The 24,020-nt window shown below is 36.5% G+C and overlaps 1 protein-coding gene across 4 annotated transcripts in view; it reads right to left on the bottom strand.

Annotated features, from left to right (window-relative positions):
- Positions 1-24,020, bottom strand: part of LOC110018053 (DExH-box ATP-dependent RNA helicase DExH3) — an 83,198-nt gene that overhangs the window by 23,006 nt on the left and 36,172 nt on the right. For all 4 annotated transcript variants that reach the window (XR_002293325.1, XR_002293324.1, XR_002293326.1 and 1 more), the window contains exons 6-14: positions 16,807-16,995; positions 16,532-16,691; positions 16,332-16,462; positions 12,358-12,525; positions 11,996-12,268; positions 8,977-9,171; positions 8,615-8,818; positions 8,372-8,441; positions 8,135-8,283 (exon numbers count right to left, since the gene is read on the bottom strand). Coding sequence is in view for 1 of the 4 variants with exons in the window: in XM_020715278.1 (XP_020570937.1) it covers positions 8,135-8,283; positions 8,372-8,441; positions 8,615-8,818; positions 8,977-9,171; positions 11,996-12,268; positions 12,358-12,525; positions 16,332-16,462; positions 16,532-16,691; positions 16,807-16,995 (1,539 nt within the window). In the remaining 3 variants the exon portion in view is untranslated. The remainder of the gene's footprint in view (positions 1-8,134; positions 8,284-8,371; positions 8,442-8,614; positions 8,819-8,976; positions 9,172-11,995; positions 12,269-12,357; positions 12,526-16,331; positions 16,463-16,531; positions 16,692-16,806; positions 16,996-24,020) is intronic.

Raw genomic sequence — 24,020 nt, 5'->3', positions numbered from 1 at the left:
ATAGATAGTGACAGTAGCTAACTAATGACTATCAGATAAGACCATTGCATAAAGCAAGCAATACGCAGCGTTGATGGATAGCAACAAGAGTAGCTAGTAGCGAACTTTGAATAAAAGTAATGGAGTTCAATTGGAATCTTCAGAGGTGGTGATAATGTAGGAATAGGCAAGGGTTAATTTGGAAGGGTAGGGAAAGGGAGATTAACTAGATAAAATTTATGAACAGATATGGTCGAGGGTTGTCTGTGGTAGATGAAATATTTTCTTCGGTGAAAAAGAGTAAATGTAAGCTAATTTTAGGCCAATTGAATGAGTAAATAAATTATGAATTTTTCCTACGGATTGGACACGACAGGAGGACAATAGGAGTTTGGTTTTGTAAAAGTATGGTTCCATCTTTGTGAGAGTTAGAGATATTTGAGGCATTGGAAAAATAAAGGGGATGTTTGGGCAAGTGGGAATGACTATATGGTGAATAATGACGTTGAAATGAAGAACAGAAGTATAACCAAGTAACTAGCTTCTCTCAACAAGAAGAAACCAATGGCACAGTGACGCGTGCCCGTCCCGCCCGCGACCGTTCACGCGGGCAAAGTCATGCACGTTGACCAGGCGTGGCTTGTTGAGCCGGTTCAATCTTAATTAAAGCATGCGATCCTTCTAAACATCACCATCCCCCCACCTTCCTGCACTCCGTAGTTCTCATTCCATCATTGTCATCCTCTCCGGCGCCACCTCCCGCGGGCCATCAGCGCCTCCAAGTTCTCCTAGTGTCATTCTAATCACTGTCGATCACTCCAAAGTCCACTTCTCACCAGCCACCCAGATGACTTTGCTACCGTCCACTGATGCGATCCACGGCCGTTTCTGAATTATGCTTAGTCTATTTTCTGCATTGCTCTATTTTTCCTTACTGTTCTAGAGTTGCTTTGCTTGTTTACGTATTTGCATCACTGCTTATGCACTCTTATGTGCTAGGAGTCATCCTTGTACTTATGTTATAATTCAGTAATAAAATTTATCGCTTCTGAGTTGTGGTTTGGGTTAACTCCAAAATCATTTTGTATCAAAGCTAGCCCAACTCTAGTCCTACTCTAGGATCACTAGCATCCGCCCCCCACCCAATCCACCAAAATTTTTCTCTTCCTTCCCTCCTTTTCCCCATCCCTTCTGTCATTCTCTTCTTGTCTTTTCCTCCTCCCTTCTCTCCTCTTTCCTGAAATAATTTTGATCATGTCTCCATGTCGATATGCGTCGAGCCCGATTCAGGAAGAAATAGAACGCAAGATTCGTCGCCTACAACAACGATTGGCTAAGATAGACGACGGGACTGAAGGAAATGTTACTCTTGACCATGACATTGAGAGTCGAAGAAGAAATCCATTTCACCGCAATGACATCAGCAATGACGAGTATCTGCTTTAGCATTCACTAGCATAGGAGACCTAAGGAGGAGCCCACATATTGTACGCAGCGCGATTTTGACATCAAAATGGACCTTCTAGAATTCAACAGAGCATGGACCCCGACGACTTCATCAATTGGTTGAAAAAGATTGAACGAATCTTTGATTACAAAAAGGAACCCAAGAACAAACGAGTTAATCTTGCTGCGATCAAACAAAAAAACGCATTGTTATGGTGGGACAACTTGCAACGACAACGACAACGCGACGGGGATCACAAGATCACTAAGTGGGCTAAAATGAAAAAGGCAATGTAAAAGAAATACTTGTCACCCTACTACTGTCAGGATATGTTCCTCTGACTCCACAACCTACAACAGCATGATCTATCGGCCATGAAATTCACGACACAATTCGGTCACCTACAGATGAAGTGCGACCTCGTCAAGCAAGAAGAGCACACAACAGCCCACTATCTCGGTGGTCTAAAATCTGCCATTAGCAGCATTGTGCAACTCCAACCATATTGAACGTTGAACGATGTCAAGACCTTGCATTGAAAGTGGAATGACAACAAAAACAGACCAAATCTCAAAACTCCTTCCGCCAGCAGTACAAACCATCCCCTCAAATCACACCTACCAACAAAACCACGACTAAAGCTAGCAGGTCACTACTAGGAAGCTTGAAACCCACCCCGAGCAGCACAAAACCTGAAATAGGGAGTTCCTCCGAAACAATTCCTGCACGAAAAAATGTTTTCGGTGCCACGGGTACGGCCACATTGCTGCCACATGCCCCACCACCAATGTCGTCTCTTTTATTGAAGAAGTCGTCATCGAAGAAGTTGAGAAAGTCAAAGAAGCCCAATCTGAGGATGGTTAAGAAGAGGCACTTCCCCTCCCTGGTGACGAAGGCGAACTATTGGTCATATGGAGAACACTTCAATCAGAGCCTGACAGAGACCCATCATAGCAACGACACAACATCTTTCATATCACACGCAATGTCAAAGGCAAAATCTACAGCTTAATCATCGATGATGGTAGTTGCCAATAACTCGTATCCACCCTAATGGTCAATAAGTTAGGCTTAGCTACACAAAAACATTCGCGATCCTACTATCACTTTGGCCCAAAAAGGGGAACAAGATTCGCGTCGATCAAGAATGCTTAGTCGAATTCTCAATCGGCAATCAACTACAAAAAAAGATTGTATGATGTCGTCCCAACAGGCGCCTGTCACATTCTTCTGGGATGACCTTCGCAACTCGATCGAGAAAACCATAATTCAAACCACTTTTACACGATTTCCAAGACGTCATGATCAACAATCTCCAAAACAGATTACCCCCACTACGGACATCCAACATGCAATTGACCTCATACCAGTGTCGATACTATCAAATAGACCAGCTTACCAATTACGCAGTGCAAAGAACGAGTAACTTCAACAGCAGGTGCAGGATCTTGTTAAGAGAGGATTAGTAAGCGAAAGCATCAGCCCGTGTGTCATCCCCGCCCTCATTGAACCCAAGAAAGATGGCTCCTGGTGGATATTCATGGACAATCAAGCCATAAAAAAAGCACAATAAAAAATCGCTTCCCAATACTGCGACTTGACAATCTTTTAGATCAGTTGTACGGTGACACCGTCTTCACAAAAATTGACCTACGAAGTGGTTACCACCATATTAGAATGCGATCGGAAGGCGAATGGAAAATCCACTTCAAAACATGAGATGACCTTTATGAATGGACAGTCATTGCTTTCGACCTGTCCAACGCGCCCAGCACCTTCATGTGCCTCATGAATCAAGTCTTTCAATATTAGGAAATCCCCATTGGTCTGCTTCGATGATATCTTAGTTTATAGTAAATTTGAAAAAAACTGCTTACAACACCTACGGGCGGTATTCGAAGTCTTACGATCCGAACAATTGTACGCTCATCCCAAGAAATATCAATTCCTCACAAAACAAATCTGTTTTTTGGGTTACATTGTGCCTAGCATAAATGAACTCAACAAAAATCGAAGCAATCGTAAGCTAGATCGCACCGCAATCTTTCACCGAGCTTCAACAATGTTTGGGGCTAGCCTCCTTTTACTGAAGATTTGTTCGCAGCTTCATCACTATCACTGCCCCTTCACCGAATTATTGAAACAAAAGGAATTTACATGAGCGATCACAGCCCATACCAGTTTCAACATCTTGAAGGAAAAAGTCACCCAAGCCCCAGTTCTTGCCATACCTGATTTCAACCAACCCTTCAAAATCGAATGTCAGGCATCCATAGTAGGCATTTGCGTTGTACTAAGTCAAGGTGGTCACCCTATTGTCTATTTCAACAAAAACCTCAATGAGACTCGACGCAAATATTCCACTTACAATAAAGTATTTTATGTCATCGTTAAAGCTCTAGAACTCTAGAGTCATTACCCACTCTAAAATTTCTAAACAGTCAAAATAAACTCAAAGGACGTCGTGCTACCTGGGTAGATTTTTTAGTGTCCTTCCAATTTATTCTCAAACACAAAGCTGAAAACTAGAGCCGCATCGCCGACGCTCTGAGTCGTCGTCATCTTCTGATCACATTTTTGGATGCGCGCGTCGTAAGCTTTGAAGCTATAAAAGTCTTATACGGGACCGATGAAGACTTCCAGAAACTCTGGGAACAATGTTGAGAGAAAACTCACGGGCAGTTCTACCACACGGACGGCAGCTTGTTCAGCCACAACAGATTATGCATTCTTCGATGCTCACTACGTGAAGCTATCATCCAAATGAACCATAGTAACGGATTAGCTGACCATTTTGACATTGATAAAACTCTCACACTAATGAAAGAACATTTTTTCGGCCCTAACTAACACGAAATGTTGAACGACACGTACGACAATATAAGATTTGTCATACCGCCAAAACTCGCAACCAAAATATTGGATTATACACACCTCAACCAATCTTCTATGCTGTCTCGTAGGAAAAAATATCAAACAGTGGGATCTCATTCTCGCTCAAGGCAATTTTACCTACAATAGATCAACAAGCCAAACCACATGACACACCATTCTAAATTTTGTATGGTTACAACACAATCACAACCCTTGAGTTGGTCTCACTCTTACCCCCCACAGAGATTAGCGAGGATGCTACAGACTGCAAATTCCCAAATTCAACAACTCCAGGAGGACGTTGGGAAAGAAAATTCTCAACAAAACCACAAATATCAAGCACAAACCAACAATACCCGAAAGAAGGTAACCATTAAAGGAGATATTGTGTGGATCTGCCTTAAGAAAGGGCGATTTCCCGTAGGAGAACATGGAAAACTCAAGCCCAAGGTTGATAGACCATTTCACAAACTTAAAAAACTAAATGACAATGCCTAAAAATTTGACCTACCAGGCGACTACAAAATTCCAACAACATTCAATGTTGCCGATCTAACTCCATACTAAGAGGGGAAGCTTTGGCAAATAACGTTGAAACTCCCCCAACCTCGGGGGATTGATGTGGAACAACGCCATTTCAAGCGGGCAAATCACGCCCGTCGGCAGGGCGTGGCTTGTTGAGCCGGTCCAGCAGCCTACTAAATCAGAACAGTTCAATCTCAATTAAAGCAAATCTTCACCGCCCCCGCCGCACCTCTTTCCTTCCTCCTCTATTTATGCTTGTTATTTTCTTTGGTGAGGACAATTTTTGTTTTCTAATTTTATCCTGTTCCAGGTGATCCTACTTGGAGATTTCCCCTCGTCTAAGGTTGTATCTTTCAACAAGGTGGCGCTATGGATGTATCCCGCCAAGGCGATGTGTATCTCTGTTTTACCCTCTCCTCCCGACATCTAACTCCACTACTTTCGCCCGTCCAGCATCTCCCGCAGATTGTTCAAGTCCTCTCTGTCATACTACAGTTGTCGCATCCCTTCCCCAACGCCCTTCCAGTAAGCCACCGGGCCCCCTGACCCTTCCCAACTCCCTCCTGAGTATTGCACCTCCGTCCTGCACTCCTCCAAGTTCGCCGCATCACTCCGTAGCTCTCATCCCGTCGCATTCATCCTCTTCGGTGCTACCTCCTGCGGGTCGTCAGCCTCTCCAAGTTGTCCTAGCACCATTCCAGTCACCGTCGGTCACTCTGACGACAGTCCAGCCACTGCAACTTCTCACCGGCCACCCCGATGACTTTGCTACCGCTCTCTGGCGCGGTCCAGAGCCTCTTCTGAACTATGCTTAGTCTATTTTCTGCATTGCTCTATTTTTACTATTTTAGTGTTGTTTACTTGATATTTATGTATTTGTGTCACTGTTTATGCACTCTTACGTGCTAGGAGTGGTCCTTGTAGTCATGTTATAATTTAGTAATAAAACATGTCGTTTCTGAGTCGTGGTTTGGGCTAACTCCGGTATCACACCGCCCAGCACACTCCAATAGAAAGATAAATAATTGTGAGATTTCTTTTTCTTCATTCATCCTTCCAGTAATTATTTTAGGCAGTATAATCATTCATAAGAAATTCAAAATTCAAAGCCATAGAGAAAATGTTAGGCACTAAAAAGTGGGGAGGTGTGACGTGTGATAACGATAAAAGAGGGGAAGTGTGATAATTGTAACAAAATACTAGGAAAGACTTACTGAAATTAGTCAATAGGGATTTCCAATCAAACTAGAAACTAAAAAAATAAGAAATACAAAAGTATTGACACTATATTGCAAACCAGTTGGCTGTCCAATTGGTTTTTAAATGCATGGAGGTGAACAATTTAGTCAGAAAAAAAAAAGGTTGTTAACTGCTCAGACGGTGGCTATAAACCTCCAAACAACTGTATAGCCCAGCCCTTCCAAATATGCTGTGGTGCTCCTAGTACAGTCGGGAAAGATTTCTGTATAACAAAACTTTGGTGCAGAATTAAGAGTGCTGTTGCAAATTCCAGCAGCCCTGACAGTAATCAATACGGAAAAAAAAGGAAGTTTAAATGTTCAATAGCAAATCAAGCAGTTAAGAGAACTAGAACAGCACAACGTCATATAAGAGAGATTTCAATTGTGAGTATTCTTGCTTCCAAGGGTCTTAAACCAAAAAAATGTTGACTGGAAATTACAGCCCGGCACTCAAGATTTGGCTGCACAATTTTCCAGCAACCATGCGACCACTGATCATGCAAATCAGGTAGTTTAATTGTTCAAGGATTAAAAAAGCGCCATTGAATTTCTAATTGAAAAACAGAGAACCTATGGGCAAAAGGTTTTATTTTACAACAAAATTGTGCAAGATTTTGAAGCCCAATAATTTCAATAAAAACAGCCATGTATTAATAAGTTAATTATGCAAAGGGTCACTAAGGCTAAAAGCTATTATAACTATGTAAGGTGGCTAAAACTATCTAAACTAACGTCCTTAATTCAGCTTCTTCTTATTTCTTACCAAAGGAGAGGGCCATGGCTGACCATGCAAAACAAAAAAAAAAAATTCTAAATGTTCTAAAACAAAGGAAAAATAAACCATAAAATCAAAAATACAAACTTTGAAATTTAAATCTTTAAATTCAAAATTAAATTTAATTACAATTTTTTCATAACATTTAAGCAATAATTTCTATTTATTTGATTCGTCCCATGCTTGTGATATATATCCCTTGATCCTGTGATGGTTCCTAGAAATTCATCATCATTTGAAACTTCTTGTGATTGATGAACTCTAGCCTTTGATCTTGCTTGATGATTTCTAGCCCATGATCTTGTGATGGAACCATTTCTAATCACTAAGTTTTCATGCATGAAATTTGTTTTTCACTTGATGAAATGCTATCCATTGATCTAAGAAATCATCATGATGCCTAATATCCTATTGCATGGATTAATGAATAGAACTCAAACAAGTTCCTATTGAGGTGGGTGGCGGAATAAAAGCAATAAAAAAACATATAGACCATATCAACACCCAAGGAAATAATGAATAGAGAATCCAGCTTTCAAAAGAAAATTATAAAGTCATTTTCAACCCTGGTATGAATTGCAGAACCTAGCTCTCTTCCATCCATATCTCCATAGGACTAACACAGAAAGAAAAGTATCTCCTGATAAATAGCCAAAATAAAAAAATACAAACTCAAATAAACAATTAGTTTCAACTTAGCAACATCGACTTCATGTCAAGATATATTCTGAATGTGTTTTTTATGCCAAGACAATTAATGTAAAGGAATAAAAAATTGAGAACCCCAAATAGTTAAAATTAACAATAGTTTCTTGCTTAATATCAAGCAAGTTTTGTTCCTTCATACCAATAGACATAACAACATAGCTGCCCATACTTGTGCGAAGAAAGCCCTTAATAGTGATTTTGTCTTGCGTCATTTTCATGAACAAGACCCTCTTTTTTTCATTTTACAAGCGGATATCGCCCCTTCTGTAAATGCCCATGGGGCATAGGTTTTTTGGCTTCTTGTATGGGCATATTGGGGCGTTTATTTTGTAATCTTTTTTTATTTTTTGTTATTTTAAAAATGCACACCCTTCAAAAAAAAATAGTTAAAAGACTAAACATGAAGACCACAATCTTAAAATCAAAACCAAGAAAACTAATAGAATCATCCATGGAATTTCACAGGTTTCAGCAAACCATACCACAATTTCACTCCACTTTGAAGCACGTGCTTAAAAGATTATACTTAATTAGTTAACAAAAAAATGTTAACGTGAAAGAGAGTACAAAATATATGTTACTTACATCCTTCTTGTCAAATGGAGTAATGAAAGGATCTCTAACACTTAGACCAGCAACAACAGTCAATATGGGATCCAGGCATTTGAAAATAGCTCCAAAGATGAGCATCTTCCCAAGTTTTGGTTCAACTGGCAGCATAGCCAGGTGCCGTCCTGAAAAATGAGTAGAATACAGTAATATGGCGTCTAATCATTTGATAAAAACAAACATCTAATTAATAAGCGGAACAAGAGAAAAAACCTAGAATGGTTAGCTCCTGCTTCTCATCTAACGCACCAATAACTTTCAGATATTCAATAGCATTTTGAACCTACAAAACAAACCAGCTAGTAAGTGACGAGTCCGAACAGATAAAATGAGCTCAAATATAATGAGTAATCATATCAACAAACATGTACAATAAATGGAAATTAAAAATAACCAAGATTGGCACTTTGCTTTGTTAATATAATTGATGTATCAAGACAGGCAGAGCAGACATACAGATAATGTTTCAGGAGATTGCAAAGCTCTAGACAAGAATTCTGATATGCTTCCAAGCCTGAGGCTTTTGATTTGCAAACAAAGAGACTGTAAAGGTGTTCTTAGAAGTTCTGGTAATTGGTAGTCTGCAAAAACCTCATACACGCATTTTGGATAAAGATGGTAACATTCCCCGGGCTGGACGCGCCCAGCTCTTCCTCTTCTCTACAACATTAACCAAGTAAAATGAAAGACAAAACTACCATACAATCTAAGCCAAGATTCGATTTTGAAAAAAGTTATTAACCATAGAACAATTATTGGATAAAGGAAACGTTAAACCGTTAAGTTTGTTTGCAAAACTAAACTAGCACCAGAAATACCTGTCGAGCAGAAGCCTTGGAGATCCATGTTGGGAGCAAACATGGGGTATTGTTCAACGCATCATACGAAGTCTCTTTTGCCTTTCCACAATCAACAACAAAAACAACATCATTGATTGTGATACTTGTCTCAGCCATGTTTGTAGCAAGAACTATTTTCCTCGCTCCGTTTTGTGGCTTATCAAATATTAATCTCTGTTTCCAAACCAAACGTACAGATATTCAAACAAAATTAAAAAGGATATGTAGAATGGGACAGTGCAAAGCATTAAATAATAATACAATCTGCATGTTCTAAAACTAGGGACAAAAAGAATTACCAACCAAGTAAATTTGTACAGCATCAAAACTTAGAAAACTACAAATTCAACATTGCCGAAGATAGCTTGACATGGAAATAACAGTATAACTTTTACTTGAAAATAAGTAGTCCAGACATGGGCATGACGTGGAACTTTAATGCTTGCATACAAAGAAAACGTTAATGCTTGCATGCATCCAAAACAATGGGAAAGCAAAACAAGTGAACATGATTAGGGTAAACATTTTGCATTCACACGACTCGTCTCTGATGTAAACAAAAAATTGTGAATTAATAGTTTATGACAAATATTTGAGAAATTATTCCTTTTAGATTTTCTTAATTTGTTGGAATTGGTGACGTAGGGCTTCGGGGCTCAACCGGCCCCAACCAGGTCAGCTGGAGAGGGTTTGGTCAAGCCGAAGCTAAACCGGCCCCCACCCCTTATTTTCATTGGGCGGGAATTATTCCCGCCTTCCTATTTTCACTTCCCGCCCATCCAGCTTCAATTTATATGTTATTTGTAGTGTTAGGGTTCAGCTTATGTTATTTTCTTATTTCAGTTTGTGAGGACAGCCACTGGCATCCTATTTTCCCCCCAATATCGACGGTTAGGGTGGTGCATCGGCTATAACTTTCTCCCAAGGTGGTGTTGTCTACAAATCCTTCCCCCACTTCTCTTCCCCTACTGGCGGCCAACTCCCTGCACCCGTTTCTATTCCTGCAACCCGCTTCTTCCCTTCCTCCCTGTCGTATTCCTTGTTCCCAGCCGATCTCGTTACCCTGCCTACCCCTTCCTACATCTCCACTACCGCTAACACCAGAGTAGCTGCTGATCGCCCTTCCAGCCCGCATGCAGCCTCCACAAACAGGCCACTTCCTCCCGCCTTCCTGTAAGCCTCCTCACCCAGCCGTTTTCCTGCCTCCAACCCCGATTCCATGTTAGAGGAGCCCTGTTGGACAGCAGCACCTCTCTCACCTCACTTACACTGCCTTGACCCCTTCCAGATCCCCTCCCCACATTTCGACCTAACTTTAGCCACATCAGAGCTAGCCTAATGTCCTACCCTAGGATTTTCAGGATTCATGGTTGTAATGGTTGAAATTCAGCAATAATAATTCAGTTTTCTTTGTGGGTATTATTTGGTATCAGAGCTAGCCTAATGTCTTACCCTAGGGTTTCCTAGCATCCGCCCTTACCCAATTCACCTCCACCAATTTTTACTTTCCTATTCCCAAACTTTAGCCACATTTCGACCTAACCCTAATTCTCCTTTGTTGATTGTCAAAATCAGCAACCAACCCATTAGTATTCTCAGTTCTCGGCATCTCCTAAAACATTTTAAGAATTTATGGTTAAAGATCTTGCAATTGATGGTTTCACATATGCCTGAGAAGGGGGAAGGTGGGGGGTGAAATGGGCTTTCAAAAACCATATAAATTTTTTTCCTGCTCAAAAACCACGATGATGGAGAACGAGATACGCATGAGTGGAACTAGTAATTGAGATGCACACAAAAAATATCGAGTCAAACACAAGCTAATTTTTAGGTGCTTCGCTCGCAGCGTACATTCATTCCTAAGTGTATATATATGCTGAACTTATTCAAGGATTTCCTGAATTATTTTATTGGGGCATGGAGCCTTTAGGAAGATATCATACAAAAGATAGATGGTGCTTGTTTCATCATTGAAGCTTCAAAATATGGATGGATGGAAAGTTAGGTTGCTGTTTTGGGTGGGATTTTGGTGTAGGTGTGACTTGTTAGTAAATTTAAATACTATGTCACATACCTATAGACATAAGCCTTGAACTAGTGACTTACGTGGCTCCCAATAAAGTAGGTGGATGGGTCTCTAGGAAAGAGAGGCAAAGTTTCAGTTCTCCAAAGCACATGAGCTCTAGATCAATTGGCTTTGATGCCAAATGATAGAAATGAGACATCAAGCAACTCCTTTTCAAGAAAAAGAGAATATGATCCATGTTTTAGTTGGTCCGGCAATGTTGTGCATTCAACATGTAGAGTCAAATGACAATTAATTCAATAATTATTTGATTTGAAAGACTGCATAAAATAATCTATATGACTTTAGAAAAGAACATTAGGAACATTGTGACCTGGACCATGTAAGTCCCTTAAAACAAAGAACAAGCACAGGTTCCACAATCTGATGGTTATCTACAGACTAACAAAAAGGTAATGCAAATATGACTAAAGAGAAGAAATTTATGGCATTCGTTGGTTGTCAACTCTGTTAAAAGATGAATCTAATGCTAGGTACACTTAAAATGGATATTCAGTGTGCATGAACTTCTATTGACTGAGCAACACAGAATGTACGAGAATTTTAAAATTACTAAGACTACCATGTTCCTAGCAAACATACTTTTAAAGCACACCCATTAATGTGCTCACATTTATAAGAATATCTGTAGCAATTAAATTCACGGATTATTTAAAAATTAAACTTTACAAAACCCATATAACACTTGCATACGTTGCATCTACTACACCAAAAATTCCAGAATATACAAAAGCATATTTGAGTAAGATCATGGAAAGCTCGGGGACCTCTACCAGGAATATACAAAAGCATATTCCAGAATATACGAAAACAGGAAAGCAGAATAAAGCACTGAGAATTAGCATGGGCATGAGGAGGATAAAACCTAAAAATCTACGACTACTACATTTCTGACAAGGAAATAAAGTTTACCTGTTCAGAGCTAGCCATGGACCCATGGCATGGGAGAATTAAAACTTTGCTAGGATCTCCAAGTAGTGGATGAGATTGAAGCTGTTCTTTAAGTGAATTAATATCATCCCAACCAGTCATGAAAACCAGAATAGCACCTGGCCTTTCCTTTTGACATATATGGACTAGGACACTCTCTATGAGATTGAAACCAATAGAATCAGGGTTCCAGCAGGCTAGTGACTCACGAGTTCTAGAGCTATAATCTCGAAAATCAGCAGCTTCAAGAGCATCCTGTTTATTAGAATAAAGCAACAAGGCATAGTTTTGAGGAGCTAATTCCAATCATCGTACATCATAAATGGGAAAGGAAAACAAATTACTTCAACAGCAGAAGCAATTTGGCTCTTCCTTTTCCTAAGAGCCTGCTTCTGCATTTTCCAACTTTTGTCTTGTCCATAGTCATCAATTTGATTGTACGGAGTCAGCCTGTGTCCAATAACTTCTAGAACATTCTCTAAAAAGTGAGTCCGAACAGGATATGTAAAACCCTGCAATATAAGGAACAATGAGTGCTGCTCAGCAGTATACAGTACAGCAAAATAAATATTCTACATGTGCAAAAGATCACAACTAGGACATGAAAGCTCCCCACAACAAACATCAGAACACTTGGTATAGAAATTTAATTCTTGAATATTGGAAAGTGCTTGTCAAAGCAAAAATCAACGTGCAACCTTTTCATCTGATGCTACAGTAAATATTATCAATTAATTTTACTAGAATAAAAAGCAATACAACAACAACAACAAAGCATTAATCCTAATACATGGGTCGGCTAAATGAATCTTTTTTCTCCATTGCGTTCTATTTAGTGTCGTATTTTCATTTAGTTCTAATAATATAAGATAATTTTTTTATACAATAAGCCCAAGTCTTCCTAGGTCTACCTCTACCTTTCTTAACATAAGTTGAACCTAAAACATCTACTCTCCTAATCGGATCATCAGATGGTCGACGCTTAATGCGACCAAACCATCTAAAACGACTTTCTCTAACTTTGTCCGTCACAGGAGCTACACCAACCCTATCACGGATATAATCATTTCGCATTTTGTCTCTAAGTGTAAAGCCACTCATCCACCTAATCATTCTCATCTCGGCAACACTTAACTTAGTATTATGCTTCTCCTTTAAAGGCCAACATTCAGTGCCAAAGAGCATTGTAGATCTCCCCACCGTCTTATAAAATTTTTCTTCCAGTCTAAGAGGTACTTTTGTATCACACAAAAGGCCCGAAGCATTCCTCCACTTCAACCAACCAACTTGAATTCTGCAATTAACATCCCCTTCTATATCACCATTGCTTTGAACAACAGACCCGTGATATCTAAATCGTCACACCTTTTAATAATTTGATCACCCAAAGTTACACTGCTGTCACTAGAGCTACTACTACTAAAATTACATTCCATGTATTCAATTTTCGTTCTACTCAAATGAAGACCTTTAGACTCCAATGTAAACCTCCATAAGTCAAATTTTTCCTGGGTTTTTTCTCTCGTCTTATCCACGAGAAGGATATCATCAGCAAAAAACATACACCAAGGTACATCCTCCTGTAAATGTCTAGTAAAACCATCCATAACTAAAGCAAAAAGATAAGGGATTAAAGCCGATCCCTGATGTAATCCAACATGAATAGGAAAATATTTGGTCAATCCTCCTTCAATTCGAACACAAGTAACAACTATAGTATACATATCTTTAATGACTTGAATATAAGTCATACCAACAACTTTCTTCTCAAGAACTCTCCAAAGGATAGCTCCTGGAACCTTATCGTAAGCTTTTCTAAATCAATAAAAATCAAATGTAGATTTTTCATATTATCTTTGAACTTCTCCATCAAACTTCTCAATAAATGTATAGCTTCCATCGTAGACCTGCCCGACATAAATCCAAATTGATTATGAGAAATCTTTGTAATACGTCTTAACATATGTTCAATTACCCTCTCCCATAAATCTTTAGTATTCTGGTAAGAGTCGCACTAGAAATGGCGTAGGTGTAATTATAGATAAGAGAATGAAAGATAATGTTGTAAAAATTAATAGAGTTGAAGATAGAATTATAGCTCTTAAGATTATCATTGATACTAAGATTTTTAATATTACAAGTGCTTACGCTCCTCAAGTAGGTTTAGATATAGGGTCTAAAGATGAATGATGGAATGACTTAGAAGACTTAATATAAATGATACCTCTTGAAGAAAGAATTTTTATTGGAGGAGATTTAAATGGACATGTCGGTAGAGTGGTAGAAAATTTTAGAAATATACTAGAAATATTGGTAGAAAATTTTAGAAATATACATGGTGGATACGGTTTTGGGGTGACTAATGAAGAAGGTAAAACTATTTTAAATTTTTCTTTAGCGTACGATTTTGTTATTACTAATATTTTATTCAAGAAAAGAGATGAGCATCTTATTACTTATAAGAATGGATCTAATAAAACACAAATTGACTAAAAACACAAATTGATTATTTTCTTATGAGAAGAAGAGATCATCGAGATTGTAAAGATTGTAAGGTCATTCCAAGTGAGGATTTAAGTACCCAACATCGTCTCTTAGTTCTGGATTTTAAGATGAAGAGTTGTAAAATAAAGAATACTATGAATCATCATAATAGAATTAGATGACGGAACCTAAAAAACTCAAATAAAATTATTTTTATGATCAAAATTCAAGATTTCAAAATTTGGGATGTTCAAGATGAAGCAAATGCTATGTGCGATAAAGTAGCAAACACTATTAAACAAATAGCAAAAGATGTACTTGGAGAATCAAAAGAAAAAATTCCTTTAAATAAAAATAGTTGGTGGTGGAATAATAATGTGCAAGAAAAGATAAAATATAAGAAGTTATGTTATAAAAATTGGTTTAAATGTAAAAGCTTAGAGGATTGGGAAAAATATCAAACAGACCCGCATGAAGTATAAAAGAACAATATGTGACGCTAAAAATTTTGTTTTTAATGATCTTTATCATAGATTGGATACTAAAGAGGGTAAAAAATATATGTTGAACTAGCCAAACAGAGATAAAAGAAAAGTAAAGATTTAACTCAAGCAAAATGTATTAAAGATGAAAATCAAAATGTGTTTTTCTTAAAAAAGATATTCAACATAGATATTCAACATAGGTGGGTGAATAGGTGGGTGAGTTATTTTGATAAACTTTTTAATGAAGTTTCTGAATATAAAATCGACCTTAGTGATCTTAATATCATATTAACAATAAAACGTTTTATTTTTACCGCCGCATTAGTAAAAAAGAAAGTTGAGGAGACTTTAAAAAAAAAGGGTGAAAAGCCTGTAGGAACTGATAATATCGCAATTGAAATATGGAAATGTTTAGATTTGGGAGTTTCTTGCTTACAAAACTCTTTAATATTATTTTTAAAACTAAAAAGATGTTTGAGGAGTGGAGGAAGAGTATTTTGGTCCCCATTTTTAAAAATAAAGGGGATGCACAAGAGTGTGCAAATTATAGAAGAATAAAAACAATACCAACTATATTTTTTTAATGAAGGTTTAAATGCCTTAGAATTATTATTCAAATGAATGGAGATATAAATAAGGATACAATTTCAAACTTTGCGACTAGATAGCTAAGAGCAAGTCTCTTGAAAGCATTATGCAATAAGAGAAAATTAAGAAACTTGTAAATTAAATTTTATGAAAATTCAAGTAGGTTGGCCATGTTATCTGACTGCTGAGTAGTGAAAAAAGCCACAGATAACAAAGTTGACTATGAGAAAAAATAAGAATGCAAAGTAATTATGTGGCAAAATTAAGAGCAAACGATTGAAAAAAGTGATACTCTAAAATTGAATTTGAAACGCATGAATAATTAGAAGACTATTTTTCAATTTAATTCATACTGAAAACAAACATCCACCTCAAAATAATATATAATTTGACTAACTTATGTTTTAAAAGATAACAATAAAATCAACAGCAAACAATGTTATCTAGAAATTGAAACAAAATTATTCTTCCAGTGATTGGTGCTTGATTAAGCATTTCAACCCCAAAATCAATAAAATGAAATAAATCGCATGGTTCTGCACTGTACAATACAAAATCAATAAAAGCTACAAAAGAATATAAGTATTGAAACTGAGAAAATCTGTTGAAGAAAAGACCAACATGACAATAAAATTAAATACATAAACAAGAAGAAAAACTGTCCAACTAATAATACACTGCATCGTTTCAGTACAAAATGAAGCAAATGCTATAGATATAATGATGGTTGAAGCTGAATTATTCAAACGAAGCTAACTTACAGGTATATGCATCATGGGCGACCCAGAAAAATATGAAGAAAAAAGCTCAGCATTCAGAGTAGCACTCATCAAAATCAACTTGAGCTCTGGTCTACGAGGCAGTAGGTCTTTCAGGACGACAAGAAGAAAATCTAGCATCAAGATAAAGCAAAATTTAATGTCAAAATTTCCACATACAATATGTACAATCAACAGTCTACCTTCATTCATTCCACGTTCATGAATCTCATCTACAAACACATGCGTAACACCTTTCAAATTTCGGTCAACAAGCAATCTCCTCAACAAAATTCCTGTCGTACAGAAAAGAAGGCGAGTATCCCTCCCCTTAATACCTTCTAGCCGAACCTTATAACCAACCTGAAAAAATTGCATATTAATGACTGCATGTGTGTGTGTGTGTGTGTGTAAATTTCAGGCAATAACATGGTGGAGAAATGAAAGCTGTAAGAACTCTAGAAAATGAACAGCCTACAGATTCACCCAAATTTTCCCCTCGTTCTGCTGCAACTCTTTCAGCTACAGCCATGGCAGATATACGTCTAGGCTGAGTGCAAATGATACTACATGTCGCGCCTCGAGCATTAGCAATCTCAGATTCTAGAACATACTGAGGTAGTTGTGTTGTCTTACCGCAGCCTGTCTCACCTGAAATGACAACAACCTGTCAAATAGGAAAAGGTGTTAGCTCTTGAATTCTCTAAAAATAAGTGACCAGAAAGGATGACTTTCATTCATTGATGATACAGCTTGGTGAATTTTAGGAAGATCTCTTCTTATTTTTTCAGGGTATGCAAATTCTGCTAGAGTTAAATATGCAATTTTTTTAGGACTAGTTCTCATTTTAAATCAATTACTACAACTGAATTTGGATATCTCCAGCGCTGCTTCACCTAGAGTTAAAATTGAGACTTTGGACTTCTCAATCTTCTTCCATAAGATATGGAGGCTTTATGATGACTAATAATTCTATTTTTCTCTTTTGTTTCTTTGATTGATTTGGTATAAAAGTGGGAGTGTCTGCTTGTTATATACATGTTGTGTTTGCTATAAGGTACTGTTGAAGGCAGCTGCAATGCATCCAAACAATGGCATACATCTGCTTGTTATGTTTCCTATATGTCCCGTTGTCCTTGCTCTGTGCTGCTCCTACTATTAAAATCACCTCTTATAATTTATTTGCAAGATTTTGATGCATCCTTTTTTTATCATATTTTGCTAACGAGCAGTTAAGTGCATGTACTCTCAATTACTATAACTCACTCTTTGCGATAAAACGATTGATAAAAGTGCTTTTAAATTGCTAATCACGATGAAATGCATGAAGAATCCTTACTGTTTCAATTTGCAAAGCACAATGCAAAGCATGGTTTTGCAAACTAGATCATTCATGACTTGTATATCATATATGGTTCATGACTTGTATATCATATACTTGTATATCATATATGCACATATTATACGTGTATAATAGTAATTCAACTAGCTATTTTTAAACCACAATGTGTAAAAATTATACAAATATAATAGTACTTTAAATAACAACATTTTTTACCAATGTGAGAAAAATATATATATAGAAAATGAAGTGATGAAAAAATACATAACAGTTAAGAATACTTGTGAAATTGAATGACCAACAAGCCATCAAGAGGTCAAACTTTAAAATTACTATTTTAAAGGCATGCATCAACACAAATTTGAGAAGGTATAAAATAAGGCACATGCTTCAAGTTTGCCAAATGTGGTTAAGGCCTCAGACGGGATGAGGCGCACCTCAACACAATTTTGAGGTATAAGCTTAAAAACTTAGAGGTTAAATTATTTGAAATTTCTAATTTATAAATCCAATGTATAAAAGTAAAATTATTAGTTATTTTGTTAGTTGTTTACCAAAATCAAATTGAGAAAGCGATAGGAATCATAAAGCCAGATAACTTGAAATCACACATGAACTCTCAAAATTATAACTGCCGCTACTGCTCCATCATTGCCTCTCCAGTTATTTCGAGCAGCCCATCTCAATATATTTTTGTGTCATTTAATGTTTTTTTCTAGTGTTTATTTTCTTTTAATCATTTGCATTTCCGAGTTTCAATTTTGGATAAGGTTTCCTCTGTTCTGATTGAGGTTTTCAGTTTAAGCTTGTTTTTAAATGGTCAAAGGTTATAAAATTAGTTTAATGGGGCAAAAAAGATATGGCGTATAAGTATAGTGTCCGAGTGCAAATATGAGGAAGTGAGAAAACTCAAATTTATTTGTAATAAAATGGTTAAAGATGGTGTTGTAAGAATGAAAAAACATCATTATGATTCTATTAAGAATGTTATATCATGTACCAAAGTGTTTCAAGAGCTAAAACAAGAGATTAGCGCTTATACGTATAAAGAGGCTATGCCAAAGTATTTAACACAATGGCCGAAATATATGAATAAATGAAACAAGAATTTGGCACTTATACAAATAACAAAGCCATGTCAAAGTATTTAACACAACGACAATTTATTAAGAGAGTTGATAATAGCTCCTACTATAGCAGTGGGTCTTGCGGCTAATTTTCCTCTTCTTTGTCTCAAATATCCAACAGTGAGTCAAATGGACCTATGAATCAATATATGATGACTGCAAAGAATGACAAGAATGAGGTAATGAGGATAGCCCAACAAATGTCTCAACAAAACGTAAAAGATGCTCTCATGTGTGTTTGTATGCATAAGAAGAATCTTGTTTAAGAATGCAATTCCTTTAATATGACAACTTCCCTATCTTATGTCGATGTGATTCATTCTAAGCACTCATTTAATGGGGACTTAAACCTTCTTCAATGGATCGCATAAATTACTTCTTTAAAAAATACTTTAAGTTTACTTTCAATCGAGCTTGGGATCAGCATTGGAAACTTTATCTTTTTAGTTAAAATTTAATATAAAAATAATAAATCTATGCTAGGAAATTCTTCAAAATATACTAGATATGTTAAATATATGTTTGGCATAAAATATTAAAAAAAAAAGCATTACCTACGATAAAATCTTATTTGCATAAGAGCTGAGTGATAGGCTTTAAATGACGGTCAAATAAAATTTTGAATAAAAAATATAAGCACAAATAATTTTATTGCATACATGTTGAAATGTTTCCATTCAAAAATGAATTGCAACATATCAAATTTGATATATTTTTTAAATAAAAAATGAAACATTGAATATTATATGAAACTCACAAAGTCAAAACTCAAAAGGATGTGTTTGGAATGAAGGTAACTTTAAATAAATTGTCTTGAAGCGATATGTGGCGTCATTATGTTTGTCTTCTTTGATTTAAGGCTTTCAAGTTTTTTTTTCCTTCACATTTTTCTTGTACCAATTTAGGAAGCATAAAAAAAAGTTGACGAAATTTGAGAAAAATTTGTATTCCACACAATAATAACTTGCACCGTAATATATATATCAGTTCAAAAAATACAAAATTAAAATCTCTTTCAATTAAGAGTCCCATCAAAATTGGAAAACATGGAAATAAGAAATATCGAATAAAGAAAAAAAATAGATATTGAAATATTATGAGTAAAAGAAATGAAATTCTTCCTAACCGAGCACACTGGTTGGCTACTTTCTACACTCACCCTTAAGTTGAGTTGTAAATATTTTACAAACCAAGCAAGAAATTCAACTTATCATAGTTGACCCTCAATAGCGCTTTGATGAAAATATCAACAATCAGAAGTTTCATTGGAACAAAACTTATGTATAATCTTGTTGTTAACCTTTTTTTTACATGAAGTATCAATCTGACGTGTTTTGTCATGTCATGGTGCATAAAATTTTTGGCTACTTTCTACACTCACCCTTAAGTTGAGTTGTAAATATTTTACAAACCAAGCATGAAATTCAACTTATCATAGTTGACCCTCAATAGCGCTTTGATGAAAATATCAACAATCAAAAGTCTCATTGGAACAAAACTTATGTATAATCTAGTTGTTAACCTTTTTTTTTTAGATGAAGTATCAATCAATACTGACGTGTTTTGTCATGTCATGGTGCATAAGATTTTTGGCTATACTTTTATCAGCTTGGCTATCACTGAATATCTTAATTATGTCCTTTGTATCAACTTTAAATTATCTTAATAGCCTTTGAAGTCACACTCCCTAAGCAAGATATTCAATTTTTGCACTATTCCGAGAGACAACAGTTTGTTTTTTGATTCTCCAAGTGCGAGATTGCTCCAGGCATATGAATGATACCCAGTGGTCAATTTCCTATCAGTTACCTCTCCTGCCCAGTTAGCATATATGTATATATCAATCTCATGATTTTCAAGCATTTTGAAGAGAAAATCATATCCAAGAATCAGCTTCAAATATCTCAAAATTCTATTCACTGCTTTTGAATAATCCTTAGGTGAATTGATCATGAGTTGGCTTACTAAATTGAATGAGTATGCAATATCAGGTCTTGTGTGTGACAGTTAAATGAGCTTGCCCACAAAGATTTGACATCTTCCTTTGTGAACCTTTTTCATCACTTTTGACAACATTTTTTTTTGGATTCATGGGTGCATACACCAAAACATGCTAGTTTCACTTAACAAGTATAAGACGTACTTTATTTAGGATATGATAATTTTCTCCTTAAACCGATTCCTAAAAAGCATCGAAGAGTCTCAAGATCCTTGACCTCAAAATCTTTTTTAGTCTAATAATCTCCTCTGAATCATCACATGTCAACATAATATCATCAACATATATAATGCGAATAAAAATTGTCTTTAGAATTGAATTTAACAAACTATGTATGATCAACTTGACACTAATGATATTTGTTTGTAATCACAGTTTTAGCAAACTTGTCAAACCAAGTACGATTCGATTACTTTAAACCATATAAGATTTCTTTAACAAACCAACCTGTTGTTCGACAAATTTTCCAAGCTTAGAGGTATAGTAATCATATAAGACTTCTTCGTCAAGACATCCATTCAAATAGGCTTTTTTGACATCAAGTTGGTATAAATGACAATCTTAATTTAAGAGATACAATTCCAACAATATTAAGTTTGGCAACAGGCATAAAGATTTTTGGGTAGTCAAACCCTTATAACTCCATCAATCCCTTGGCTACAATTCCATCTAATTTGTGCTTGACCGTGAATATCATTTGCAGCCTACAAGAATTTTTTGATGAGTTAACTCCGTAAGTGCCCATGTGTTATTATTTTAAAGATCCTGAATTTCTTTCTCAACTGCTTGTTTTCATTATGAAACTTTTAAAGCCTCTTAGATATAGTTGAGAACCTGCACATTATAAATATTATCACAAAATCCATGTAAGGTGACAACAAATTACCATAAGCTACATATCTTTTGATTGGATGGCCAATGCACATTCAGACACCTTTCATGCGTGTAATTGGTTGATATAAGTCATCAAAACAGCAATACAATGGAGTTATGTGAGAAGAACTTCATATCTTTATGATTATCAAAAGCAAGAGAACCTGGTTCCGATTCGTGATAACTCTAGTTCTTAATAGTCGCAGGTCTCTGGATAGTGTCCTCAACATGTTCAATTATCATTCTTTTGTTAAACAAATTGAAGTTCGATTCGTGTCAAGTTGAGGTGGAGTAGAACAATTATGATTGCTTCAAAGACAATTTGGTTCTTCAGGTGGAGCTAGATGGGTTGTAGGATTTGGTTCAGTCGGTTGAGTCGTTGGGTTTGATTCAGTTCAAGAAGCCTGAGTATTTTGGAGGTCTTAAATATGTATTCTCTTGAGTTCTCCCCCTGAATTTTGGATATGAAAAATAAGATTGATTTTTAAAGAATGTGACATGCATGTCGTTGTATATTTATCTAGTGATTGGAGAGTAGCTTTTACATCCCTTTTGATTGAAGGAGACACTAAGATGCATCAGGGAGACTTGAGATCAAATTTGGTGTGATGTTGTTAGCGGATGTGAAAAAAGGCAGAACAGCTAAATACCTTAAATAGTTAGTTGGAATAAAGATAGTGGATATCTGAATAGAGTTTCATGAGAACAACAACAAACAAGCCTTTATCCCACTAAGTGGGGTCAGCTATATGAATCCATTCTTCTCCATTGCGACTTATTGAGTGTCATAATATCATTTAATACTAATAAATTAAGATCATATTTTATGCAACATGCCCAAGTCTTTTTAGGTCTACCTTTACCTTTCTTAAAAAAAAATAAATCTAAAACATCCACTCTCCTAATCGGCTCATCAAATGGTTGATGTTTATTGTGAACAAACCATCCAACGCAACTTTCTCTAATTTAGTCTACCACTAGAGCTACTCTAAACCTTTCACGGATATATTCGAGTTGCATTTTGTCTCTATGTGTAAAGCCCACATCCACCTAGGCATTCTCATTTCAGCAATACTTAATTTTATGCTAATCTTTTACAGGCTAACATTATGTGCCATACAACATTGCATGTCTCACCACCATCACACAAAATTTTCTTTTTCGAGTCTAAGCTATTCTTTTCTTTCACACATTACGCCCGATGCATTCCACCGCTTCAACCATCCAGCTTGAATTTTAATAATAACATCCCCATATGTATGTCGGTCAACTTTTTCGATTAATAGATTTAGATTTTGAAATTATGAAAATATGAAAATAATTTTTGAGATTTAATTTAAATATAAAAGATATATAGTTTGGGTTTTAAAAGTAGTGTGTTTTAGTTTTTTGAAAAATGAGACCAAATGGATCTCATTCGTCCAATAGTTTGCATAATCGTGCCTGATACCGCGAATACTACACCCTCCCGAAAGATAAGTGTAGACCTCGGCGATAGACCCAATCCAACAAACTAAGAGATTTGTGACATCCGTTTAGTCTGCGAACCTTTTATATATGACCGACAAGTTCCCCTATTTAATACAAAGATTAAATAGGGTTTATTTTATCTGGGTTCCAAGTTCCCTATAGAGGCAAGCCCCTATAGTTAATTACATCCCAAATGACGGGAGTCATTTGAGAAAACTCTCGATAATGATCAATGGTTCTAGTCTTCAAGAATTCAAGGTTCAGGTTTTCAAGGTACGACGTAGAAGGGCAAATGGGAGTGGCTCAAACATGAACAGTGAAGGTTTAGGTTTTCACGGTAGGACGTGGAAAAAAATAAGTGGGAGTGACTCAAGTAGGAACAGTTATTTCAGGAGTCCAAAGAAAAGAAAAGGTAGGGGATGTCCTAGATCTTGAGGAGAACCCACAATGACTTCCCAAACTATTCTACTGTGTGGTTACATTTTTAGTGATGATGTTATTCAATTATTCAATCCCGCCAATTTTATTATTTGGGACTTACATTTGCATAATATCCGATTATACAAATAACCCGCAGAAATAAGAGGGTTTACGTCGTGTCATATGACAACCTCAGAACCTAAGGCGAGTTAGGACTTACGCTGCACAACATGATTGTACAGGAGCCTAAATAAGATGTGAGGATTTACGTCGCGCTAGGCGAGCTACCTCGAAGTCCTATGGGTTGTTATTATGTGAAGGAAAAGATAATGCTGAAGAGTATCCTCTTGCTGCTCGGTCTGAATCCCTCGCCGCGCTGCCCACGAATTTAGCTCTGAAACTCTTGTCGTCGCGATTGCTCCAGGGCTTAAGTGTTTGAAATTGGTGATTTGTGCTTCACA

The sequence above is a fragment of the Phalaenopsis equestris genome, unplaced genomic scaffold (assembly GCF_001263595.1).
Source record: "Phalaenopsis equestris unplaced genomic scaffold, ASM126359v1 Scaffold000002, whole genome shotgun sequence".
Lineage (NCBI taxonomy): Eukaryota > Viridiplantae > Streptophyta > Magnoliopsida > Asparagales > Orchidaceae > Phalaenopsis > Phalaenopsis equestris.
The sequence above is the reverse complement of the archived record's forward strand: the minus strand, read 5'-3'. Positions and strand labels throughout refer to the sequence as shown.